The following is an 11,333-nucleotide window of genomic DNA, read 5'->3' on the forward strand; positions in this document are numbered from 1 at the left end:
TGCTGGAGAATGTGGGAGCTGCACGATGAAAAGTGTGCTGGGGCCCAGCCCTCTCCCCATGGGGGTGCAGTACAAAACTTCACCTGAAACCCCCTCAGCTCAGAAATTAAGGCAGCAGTCACCTATATAAATACTTCAAGGCCCGATGCCTACATGTGAAAAAAAATGCTTACAGGTATTGGCAGACTATTATCCCCAAACAGATGCAACTGATAATATAATTCCCTCTATTGTCATGCTTCAGTTTCTCTAAGAAAAAAATCCACTTACTTTACTAAGCCCAACATTGTGGTATTTCTTTTCCATTATTTTCTTTACTGGTTCCTCCTCCTTGAAAGTAATGAAGCAAAATCCACGCCTCTTGTTAGTTTTGTTGTCCATGGGGAGCTCTATGGATTCGACCTGGTGGAAGACAGTAGTTTTATCTTTCATCCTGCCAATCATGTCACTGCAAAATCCTTCTACCAAGTCATATTTGTTAACTGAAATTGTTTAGACTTGAATATGACAATGTGACCTGACTAAATACAGAGTTCTCTGTACCTATGGCACACAAGACTTTCTAGGCAAACAGTAGTTAAAGTTCTCAGCTCAGATAGAACTGTCTGTAAGTTTGTAAGAGGGCACATATTTAACAACCAAATTCCCTGAACAGAGTTATGACCTGAAGCTGGAACCATCTGATAATCAATAGGGGAGAAGCAACTGTAGCAAGTTCATACAAGACCAGCTTTTAAAAACTTCAGTGATACTTTGCTCAACTGCACCGTCAAGAACTGGGGTCAGACAGACACAGACTACACAGTTGCACAGAATTTAGGCTAAACTGTCTCAATCTGTGCTACAGGAGATGAGCTGGGGTGGCTGAAGAGCATCTCATTCAACTGACCAAAGCACCCTGCTCAGAACACTGCCTCCCTCTTTTAAATTATCCCAGCTCCTCCTTCCATCAAACCAGGCTATGCAACTCAGAGCCTGTAATTAAAACATTAAAATTATGACTACTAATACACATGGAACTACAATGGCCATTAGCATCCATGCAGGCTGCACATGGAGATGCTTTTTATTAATAAATTTGAGAAGACAGAACAAGTTCCACAAGTAAAAGCAGTTTGTTTCACCACATACCTCACCAAAACCTCCAAAATATTCCCGTATTTTCTCCTCAGGTGTGTCTGGAGATAAGCCCCCAACAAAAATCTTTTTCACGGGTTCTTTTGTTTTCATGGCTTTAGCTCTTTTTGGATCAATGACCTTTCCATTCAGCTTGTGTTCTTTCTGGTCCATGACCTGAGGAAAATTAAAATACAATCTTAAAAGCTTAAAACTAAATGTTTCACTGATGTTTTGAGTAAGGCCAAATTTGCTCCAATTTCAATACTTGGATCACACCAATAATTTGCTGCACAAAACCAAAGAGGTCTGTGATTTTTGATCACTATCCACTGACACAGTTCTGACAACTGGAACCACCAATTACCCAGCAGAAGCAAGGGTATAACATTTCTTTAAAAAGTACTCTTCTCATCTTCAAACCTTATGAAGTAAAAAATGAAGGTGAAAACTTTTCTGTGTGCTGTATCCACAGCATTTTAGAAGGGTTAACAGCTAATTTGTGCTTGGACAGAGCCCAAGTGTATCAAAGCTATTGGCTCTACTCTAAGGGTTCACGTTACAGGTCTGGAATGCACAGACTAGAAGCTCTTTGCAAATATTGCTTTCGCAGCAGCAGGCAGCAGATATTTATACACTGTATTTTTCAAGTGCCCAAGTCCAATGGCTTGCAGAACCTGTAAGTGCCCAAATCCATTCCTCAGGAATCACTGCTGGTCCTGGACACAGCATCACGAGAATGATGGTTCATAAAAGAAAGCATTTTCAACAAGCACATTAAACATGCTCTGCACCCCTGAATCACCTTTACCGTAAGATGTACAAACAACACCTACAGTCATCCTAGTGAGTGCTTTATCTCTGATACCTGGATTTGAACATGTTTCATCACATTAATCCTACCTTATCCACACTCTCTGATTCTTTGAACAGCACAAAGCCAAAGCCTCTTGATCTCCCAGTGATGGGATCCAACTTCAGAGTGCAGTCTACAACTTCACCAAACTTAGAGAAGTAGTCCTTCAGATCCTTCTTTGTTGTGTCCCAGCTAAGGCCACCGATGAACATTTTCCTGTTAAGATAAGTTGGTCAATCTGTAAACATGTGTAACCCAAAATCCTGCACTGCCAAGCTGTATGAGCTCAATTATCTAATGCATGGAGCTGGCAGGATTTTATCAGTCATGTTGCTACACACACAGGCCTGCACTTTTTGACAACTTGCTTAAATGATTCTGGCCAGGACTGATAAAGACTTCCACATACACAAACATTTTTCACTGTCTTCTCCTGCAGCTGCTTACTCTGCTGTCCCAAGAAACCACTAGCAGTGACAAAAAGATATTTTACTACTTCTTTATATCTCCACCACAGGTTTAATTCCCTTCAGTTATCTGTGGAGCCTCCACACAAGTGCTCAGGAAACACACACAGGCAGATTAGATTTGTAAGGAAGTGTGGTTAAAACAGAAGCATTTATCTACCAGTTTGAACTGGACATATGCCCAAATTAATGAACTAAAATAAATTTCAGTCAAGTTCCCTTCCACAGAAAGCAGTTAAGAAAAAGCAAAGTACTGGATGGTCAGAAGTTCTCTTTTCTCACAAAAACATTATATAAACACCTGGCATAATCCACCATCACCAAGAGAATGTCTTCCTAATATTTCTACAGCACCAGCCCTGCTGGGCAGATGTATACAGCACATAATTCATAACCTGTATTTTCAAAAGCACACTAGAAGCTTAGAATCAAATCATGACCATCCCATCATGTTAGTAAGGCATAAAAAAATTAAAATATTAATAATCAAACCAGTAAGCACACAAATGAAACATTTCAGGTTATTAGGCATAGGGCTTAGGAACCCATTCAAAAGAGGATTTGCTTTGAGATGATCTCTTCTAATACTGATAAAGAAGATTTTACTGTGAGCTCTAACCAAAAAATATGACCCATTATGATCTATAAAAGAGCTTTCAACAAAGCTCTGCCCATTTTCAGTGTCCCAACCTATTTCACAATCAGGCACAGTTATCAGAAAACCTGAAAAACCACTGTATCATGTTTCCAACCCTTCTACTTCCCACGCACAAATAATCCATCCAATCATGTAAAAGAGCATTGTACCTCCCCAACTCAAACTCTCTCGAATCAAAAGCTGCTCCTGTGAACTACCTCTGTTGAATTAGCTTTGATCTCACAGAATTAACAAGAGCATTCCGTTCCTGACAAACACCCATACAGATGAGGGGTTCAGGAGCTTCAGATGTTTTTAGAGCAAGTCTCCAAATCTGTAAGGAAAGAGCACCAGTTTCCCATCCCTTTATCTACTTTTCCAATTAGTTCCAGATCTCTCTTCAACCAAGTACCTACAGCTCTTTCTGTCAGCTGTGACTTCTCACTGTCCTCATGTCCACCTTGTAAACCAGCAGCCTCACACCAGTACACACACTAAATCAAAGGAGCTTTCTGCCCTTTGTTCACCCATCATCTTAGCTTGTCTGCTGTTCTGTGGTGGGTTTTTTAAGCAGCCAAACAGAAGACACAGAGGGTGCAGCATCGTGTTTCTGACACACGGGGGGTAGTGATGCTCTAGCAGTTACTACTGAACTGACATTTGCTACACAAACCACCTGTCTCAGTATTAAGATACAGACCCAGCTTTGTATCCCTAAGGACAGACACAGCAAAAACACGAGCCTGTAACCAACAGCCTCTGATGGTTTTTCACCTCTCCACGCAGTAACTGCACCTTTGAGCCCAGTGGCAGAGCAGCAAACCCACAGCTGCTTCAGTTTGCCCCTACATAAACTACTGCTGCAAGGCAAAACTGAGCTCAGCTCAAACACGAGCGTGACAATCCAGGAGCAGTGTCACAGCACTGCCAAAAGCTTGTAAAATACACACATTTCCTAGCCCACAGTCTAGCTGGTCTAAGTCACGTCAGCACGCACAGCTTCCCAAAATAAGTTACCAGGGAGAGCTTTCAAATATCAGAATTAGCTAAACAAGGTATCACAGATACGTTTTTTCTCCCTTTACTACCAGAAGCATTACCAAAACACTTTGTTTCCTGAACAGCATTAAGAAATGACAGGGCAAAAAGACTGAACTAGACGACGAATCAGTGTGTGATACATGTAATTGCTACCAAATGTCACCACACTGCTTAGAGACAACTTTTTCTACACTTCGTTGCCTCAAAAAAACGTCAATTTGCCCATGAAAACGCTTTAATTGGTGTGTATTCAGGGGTAATATGTAAAACAAACATGCAAACTCCAAAGGCATTTGAAGCTGTTACACAAGAGAAGTAACAAAACCATTTTAATTTTTGCTAAACCCAGGAAAATACTAAAAAAAGGGTTCCTGTTCTCTCTGCATTATCCCAGATTATTATCCCAGATCTCTCCCAGCAGCATCCCAGGTTAGTACAGAAGCAGGAAGGCACTCAGGAAGGTTTTGCAGGAGGTATCTGCAGGACACGGTGGTTAGTGTTCCTTTATCCGGGTTATTTTCTGCCTTGACCAAAAACAGACCTGCAGCTCGAGTTTCTCACAAGCCTGACAGGAGACAGCAGAGCGCATCAGCCTGTCCTGTCACTGGATTTATTGCACACAAATTTGTTTCACCGGCAATGTAAAAGGGACACTGCCCCAGGCAGAGAACCTATGAAGATTAGAAGCTGACTTTAACAGAGTAATAGAACATGCCGAGTTGGAAGTGACCCATCAGAATCATCAAGTCCAACTCTCAGCCCTGCACAGGACACCCCAAGATTCACACCATGCGCCTGAGAACATTTCCCGAGTGCTTCTCGAACTCTGGCAGACTTGGTGCTGTAACCACTTCCCTGTAGAGCTTGTTCCAGCGCCCAACCACCTTCTAGGTGAAAAACCTTTTCCTGATGCATAACCTGAACCTCCCCCGACTTCCTGCCTTTTCGACTCCAACTTCTCAAGTTCGGACACCGCCTAACACAATCCTCCCGCCAGCAAGTTCCGTGAGCAGCAGAGGCATGGTTCAGGCTGGGAAGCATTCCCGGTGCCCGACGCCTCTGGCACTTAGCTGACACACTGTAATGTTTGCAGCACAGGGCAACGCCGCGACTGCAACCAGAGCACTCGGCTGCACCGAGTTACGGTCTTCACGCACGCACCGCACTTCAACTCATGGAAGAGGCATCGTTAACGAGAAAAATAACCAAAAAGGGTCTGTAGTTCGAGGCACATCACCCCGTTTGTACACCGCGGGACCAGACACCGCCCCCGCCGCCCGGCCCGGCCCGTGACGTCGCTGAGGCGCCAAGTAAACAAACAGGGCGGCGAACGGGCCGGGGGCGCCGGGCCCCGCCCGGGACACGCAACCCGCCCCCGCCGCTCACCCCTCGTCCTCCTCGTTCTTGCTGGCGTCGATCTTGGCTCCCTCCGACTCGATCCCGCCGCCGCCGCCTCCCCCATCGGTGCTCCCCGCCCCCGCCTGCCCCTCAGGCTGCTCCGCCGGCTCCGCCGCGCTGCCGCCGGCCGCCACCGCCGCCGAGTCCAGAGCGAACTGCTGATCCGCCATGGCGCCGCCGCCGCCCCGCACCGGCCACCCCCGGTGCCGCCGCCTCCCTGCCGAGGCCCCGGCCCCGCTGGCGGCCCCGGCCGAGCGCGCCGATCCCGCCGATCCCTCCTCCTCTCGCTCCCTGTTTTTAATGGCGCCGCCACCGACCCAACCTAAAATGGCGGCCGGAAGGAGCGCGGCGGGCGGGACACGTGACGCCGCCCCCGGGAGCCGTGAGGAGCGGGGGGAGCTCCGGGCCGGCCCGGGGAGTGCAGCGGCGGGGGGGCGACAGGGACACTCGCACATCGGCAGGGCTGCACGGGGTCTGGGCATCGTCCAGTCCAACCTCTGCCAAGGCAGGGCCACCTGAAGCGGGTGGCACAGGAACAGGTCGGGGAGAGTTTGGAATGGCTCCAGAGAGGGTCTTCGCTACCTCCCTGGGAAGGTAGTGCTCTGCCCCCCTCAGCATCTTTGTGGCCCTTCACTGCGCCCTGTCCAGGAGCCCCTGGCCTTCCTTGTGCTGAGGAACCCTGGGCACAGTACTCCAGCTGCACTTCACCGGGGCCAAGGAGAGCGGGAGGAGCACAGACTGAAGGAAAACTTGGCTCTTGGCAGGGTTTTGTGTATTAACCAGTGTGGCAATGAAGCCACAGCCTTGTGGCATCAGTTTCCCTCAGTAACGGTGGACAGTGCCGGATCCAGCTGCACTCATGAATGCAGCGGCTGAACTCACAGTGCTGTGGCTTCGTGCTGATTCTTTAGTTTGTAGTCAGTGAGCTTTAACAAGCGAGGTTAATTTTGATGCTTGCCTAGCATTTGTGCTGAGAAACATCAAATCAAGGCAGACTTTCTACAATCCTTTTGCTTCAGACAAAGTACAGATGGCTCCTTTACCCATTGCACTCTCCAGATCTAGAAATGTACTGGGTTAATTCAGTGCTCCTTCTCCAGCAATCAGGCACTCAGGCTTTTAGTTGCTGCTTGCTAATGTGCACTGGATGGGAAATCTGTTTTCTGATCCAGGTGAGACTACTTACAGCACATAACTGGCATCAAGTTGTACAGAAAATAGTTGCTGACCCTAAAGTTCAAGTACTTGTAATCTGCTTGGAACTGGAATAGAAATAAGCAGTGTAGGAAAGTAAATAGGCCAGGTTCTAGAATACTTGAGGATTTAAGTGTTTGAAAAACCTTGGAAAGCTCCAACTCCTCCAGCAGTACTATCAGCATTAAAGAAAGTGCTGCTATAACTCTAGCTCCCTCCTAAGATGTACAAAACTGGCAGCATTGTGCTACAGACAACTCTCTCCTCGTTGCTGCAGAGGGCAGGACAGGACTCTGCCATCTGCCACAGTGATGCTAATTCCAAGCACTCTGGTGCTGTCAGGACAGATCAGGAGAAAGAATGGGCTGTATGGATCTGCTCTCACAGTAACCCTGATCTTCTGAGAGGTTACCTGCCCTTCTATCCAAGCAAAACTACACTTGAAGGTGACAGCAAGAATACACACTCACTTAAGTAAGCATTTATTAGAGAATCTTTTAACATGAAATTATACAAATAAAGTTTGTATAAACACAAGTCCACATTGTGTCATAACATGAATGGCAAAAAGAAAGTAAAAACCATAAAAGAAAACTAGTCGGCCGCTATGTACAGTTGGACACAGTTGTGTCATACACTAAAAGTCTTTTACAAAATAGTCATTTCCTCTCACGAAGACCACCCTCCATTCACTCACGATGCGCTGCAAGATGGCTTTTTGTTGCAGTATCTCTACCTAAAAAATCAAGACAAAATGCATGTCAGATCTGTGACAGTTACTACAGGATTGTTAAAAGGTCCATTTTCATGAACTGCTTTAAGTCTTCTATATATTCCTTTCTTCACTGTTAAAGATCATATGCATATTTATTAAGGTAACAAAAGAGGTTTGTTTAGTTACCCATCAGTAATTTATTTTCCCAAATGTTGCCATTCAGCCCGTCAAGGAGACTGCTCCAAAACAACAACCATCCAATTTAGACAAGTAAGCAGGCTCTGGATCACATTCTTTTCCACTGGAAACACTGCCAAAAGGCTTTCTGATTATTTGTTTATCCAACTTAACGACTTATGTGCAACACAAGTCAGGTCACTTCAGTTCAGACAGTTCATATGCATATGATCTTTAATGTTTATCCAGATTTAAAAGTTCGTTTTGGTTTGCAGATTTCACTATTAGCTATAAAAAGAAAAAAGCAAGCATTAAAATCTTAAAGAATGCACATTTAAAATGAGGTTCCACAATTGAAATACAACACTAAACAGAAGACCAAATGATTAAGCTGTAAAGGCATTTATGTACTTTAACTCCTGTAAAAAACCATTTAAGTTAAAGACACTTAATCTCCAAAAAAGATTAAAAAAAGAAGCCAAAGTCTGAAGTTTTCCACTTTAATCTTTACGCTGGTACATGAAGTTGGAAGAGACCATACCACAGGACAGCGTTTTCTGGTGTATGCCTTGCGCTCTGCCTGCAACGTGCGACCCCAGAGATAGACGTGGTCAGGGTGACACACGGCCTGCAATGAAGTTCCCGCTGGCGGGTACAAACAAGGTATAATGTCAGAGTTAGAAGACAACATTCTTGTTTTCCTTAAGTTGTACCCATTTCAGTACTTTACCTGTTAATACTTCTAATAAGTTTAATTATTCCTCTAGACCACCTGGTACACAACGCAAACCAGAAAAACTCTTATGTTTTTCTGAAGTACTAAAGAAGATAAAGTCACATTTTTATAAAGTTAAAGATCTATAGACACGTAGGCAAAGCTGGTTTTAAAAAAAAAAAGTATTTTTAAAGTTAACAAAAGCTTAATTAAAGGAAAAGTCATGCTAGGCAAGTTTTTACTCTTGGTTTGTCTATTGATCTTTAATTAGATTAGAGGTAGCGGGAGTGGAGCCCGCGCTCATGTACACACCTGTTTGTCAGGTACTAGGTACTGCCTTAGTAGGGCTGGTAGTTGTTTTGGTGGTTGCCGCCGCCACGGGACGCCTTCCCATACGTGCTTTGTTGGCCTGGAGGTGACACGGGGAAAAATCAGAACCCGCAAGGGATAACATCCAGCCTCAGAAGGAGACTGCACACACAGCAGCACACCAAGAGATCTCATCTTTAGAGCCATGGGCTGAGCAAGAGCAATGCTCCAGAGAGGGGATGCACGCTCTTGTTATCGGCAATGAGGACAAAACCACTTACCACTGTAATCTGTGTATCCCGGCCCGTATCCATAGTTGGGATAGTTGTACCCAGAGTAGTCGTAGCCTCCATAGCCACTGTAGCTCTGGTCACTGTAAGCGCTGTTGTAATTCCCATAGCCTTGATCATAATAGTTATTAAATCCTTGGTTCCAGTTTTGTCCCTGACCTGAAACCAAGTACAACAAGTGTAAGTTTCAAAACTTATTTCACTCCTCTCCTGTGCCCCCTCATCTAACTTTCTGGGTATGAGAATAATCAGTAATTGCCTGAGCACCAAGCAACAGCACAGGACAAGCCTTACTGCTAGATGTGAGTTGTGACTGCTTGGCCTTTAGCATAACAGATGATTCCTTCTGATCCATTTGAAGGAGCAGCAGTGAAGACCCTAGTCCTTAGCAAACAGCTCCCGGCTTCTTCCACGGGCCAATTGAGTGTATCCCTTTCAGGTGAAAGTGTAACTGCACTGGCTACACTGTCCACTAACGGTGTACAGAAGTACCCCACACCCACCTCGCCCCTACACCACTTGAATGCAAGCAGAGCAAGAGGAGATTACTCAGCTTCAACAAGCAACCATAACCACCAGAACACCACTTGCTAACTAGCTATTTTACACATTTGATTTAAACATGAGATCTGCACACAGTCTTCAAACTGAAATACCTACAAACAGCTGAGTGTTAGGTAAGTACCACTGAAAACACTCACCCCGTCCACGCCCCCTTCCGCCTCCACGTCCACCAGAAGAATTGCTTTTCCCTCCTTTCTGCTGCTGCTGCTGCTGCCTGTACACCTCTTTGGGCTGTGCTACTTTGATCTCACACTGTAAGGACAGAAATCCTTTATCTTATCAAGAATTCCAAGAGCATTTTTTGAGCTGCTTTCACAGAAGCCTATAGAGAGAGATTTCACATGCCAAGAACAAGAGTTTTCCCACCTTGCCTGAACCAATCTGGTGGTATCTGCTCTCTAGTAACTTCTTTACTGGCTCTTCATCTGTGTATGTGATAAAACAGAAGCCCCTCCTTTCATTCGTCTTCGTGTCCATGGGAAGTTCAATATTTTCAATCTGGAATCAAAATTAATATAAACAATGCGTGAAATCTGCGAGCAACTTTTTATGCCACCAGAAACTATCAGGCAGTGCATAAATCAGACCATTACAATTTTATGAAATCATTAACATACAGATTAAACTACCTCTAGTTTTGGTCAACTCCCTCCTCATCAATTCTTTAAGAGAGAGGCAAGACTACACTGAAGAACCAGAGGTGTTCTTATATGCCAATATACCATACCTCGCCAAAAGCACCGAAGTACTCTTTAATCTGTTCTTCAGATGTATCTGGACTCAGCCCACCAACAAACACTTTTTTGGGCGGCTCCTTCCCTTTCAAAGCTTTTGCCCTTTTAGGATCTATTAACTTCCCATCCAGTTTGTGTTCCTTCAGTTCCAACACCTAAAAAGCAGACAAAGGAACAAAGTCTCAGATGGCTACAGCTACTCAAGCTGGCTTCGTGCCATCGGTCCGCAGGAAAAGCACGCACCTTCTCCACGCTGGCAGCGTCCTTGAAGAGCACGAACCCAAACCCCCTCGACCTCCCAGTGACCGGGTCTGTTTTGATGGTGCAATCCACAACCTCGCCGAACCGCGAGAGATACTCCGTCAGGTCCTTCTTGCTGGTGTCCCAGCTGAGGCCTCCGATGAACATTTTCCTGGAGGGCAGGAAACAGGGACACGGGTGAGGGAGCGCCGGCGGAGCCCCCCCGCGCCCCCACAGGCCGCCGGTGACGTCACGGCCCCGACCGGCCCCCCCGTCCGCGTCCCCGCCCCGCGGAAACTGGGTCACCCGCCCGGGACACAAAGGCGGGCGCGGCCATGCTGCGGGAAGGGAAGCGAAGGCAAGGCCGCGCTGCCGCCAGCACCGAGCCGCCCCCCCGAGCCGCGGGCGGGGGGCGGAGATAGCCGCGCTACTCCCCCACAGCTTCCCCCCGCCACATCCCCGGCCCTACCCGTCGTCCTGCTGGTTCTTGCTCGCGTTGATCTTGGAGCCTTCGGCGAACTCCTCCTGGCCGCCGCTCATCTCGGTCGCGTCCTCCATGGTGGGGCGAGGGCGGCGGGGGTGCTCGTGCGAACGGCAGAGACAGCGGAGACCTGCGCCCGGCTAAAAATGGCGGCGGAAGAGATCCGGGCACCGCCTGCGCCTCCCTTATATACCCGCGCCGGCAGCCAATCAGCGCCGCCCTCCCGCCCGGCGCCGCAGCGCCCCTGGCGGCTCGCAGCGGGACTGCAGCAGCCGCGCTGCTGCCGCCATCGCGCGGGCTGGGCCGGGCCGGTGCCGCTGCTCCGGGCGGGCACGGCCGCCGCCGCACCGGTACCGCCACGGGCGGGCGGCGCGGCTGAGCGGGCCTGCCGGCGCTGGG

The 11,333-nt window shown here is 47.2% G+C and overlaps 2 protein-coding genes across 11 annotated transcripts in view; both read right to left on the reverse strand.

Moving 5' to 3' along the window:
* HNRNPD (heterogeneous nuclear ribonucleoprotein D) overlaps positions 1-5,866 on the reverse strand; it is a 9,299-nt gene extending 3,433 nt beyond the window's left edge. For all 4 annotated transcript variants that reach the window (XR_013774352.1, XR_013774353.1, XM_079306578.1 and 1 more), the window contains exons 1-4: positions 5,504-5,866; positions 2,020-2,188; positions 1,132-1,293; positions 271-402 (exon numbers count right to left, since the gene is read on the reverse strand). Coding sequence is in view for 2 of the 4 variants with exons in the window: in XM_079306578.1 (XP_079162704.1) it covers positions 271-402; positions 1,132-1,293; positions 2,020-2,188; positions 5,504-5,685 (645 nt within the window). In the remaining 2 variants the exon portion in view is untranslated. The remainder of the gene's footprint in view (positions 1-270; positions 403-1,131; positions 1,294-2,019; positions 2,189-5,503) is intronic.
* A 1,309-nt stretch (positions 5,867-7,175) lies between these two features.
* On the reverse strand, positions 7,176-11,114 carry HNRNPDL (heterogeneous nuclear ribonucleoprotein D like). Of its 7 annotated transcripts, XR_013774348.1 has the most exons (9): positions 10,923-11,114; positions 10,457-10,625; positions 10,207-10,368; positions 9,846-9,977; positions 9,617-9,731; positions 8,907-9,074; positions 8,629-8,725; positions 8,143-8,246; positions 7,176-7,445 (listed from the first exon to the last, which is right to left on the reverse strand). XR_013774348.1 is itself a non-coding variant. In XM_079306549.1 (8 exons), the coding sequence occupies exons 1-7, from the start codon at positions 11,009-11,011 to the stop codon at positions 8,655-8,657; spliced, it is 906 nt and encodes a 301-aa protein (XP_079162675.1). In that variant the 5' UTR covers positions 11,012-11,114; the 3' UTR covers positions 7,176-7,446; positions 8,634-8,654. The 7 variants fall into 7 exon arrangements, 5 of the variants coding, with proteins under 5 accessions (XP_079162675.1, XP_079162674.1, XP_079162676.1 ...); XR_013774349.1 differs by having other exon boundaries at positions 8,143-8,725; XM_079306549.1 differs by lacking the exon at positions 8,143-8,246 and having other exon boundaries at positions 7,176-7,446; positions 8,634-8,725.
* Between the last annotated feature and the right edge of the window lie 219 nt (positions 11,115-11,333).

This window comes from Erithacus rubecula (assembly GCF_903797595.1).
Source record: "Erithacus rubecula genome assembly, chromosome: 5".
Taxonomy (NCBI): Eukaryota; Metazoa; Chordata; class Aves; order Passeriformes; family Muscicapidae; genus Erithacus; species Erithacus rubecula.

Coding starts and splice junctions, on each gene's coding strand:
- HNRNPDL (XM_079306549.1), bottom strand. CDS start 11,011: ATGGAGGACGCGACCGAGATGAGCGGCGGCCAGGAGGAGTTCGCCGAA. Junction 10,369..10,456: donor ACGCTGCCAGCGTGGAGAAG/GTGCGTGCTTTT, acceptor TCTGCTTTTTAG/GTGTTGGAACTGAAGGAACA. Junction 8,726..8,906: donor GGGATACACAGATTACAGTG/GTAAGTGGTTTT, acceptor TGTCACCTCCAG/GCCAACAAAGCACGTATGGG.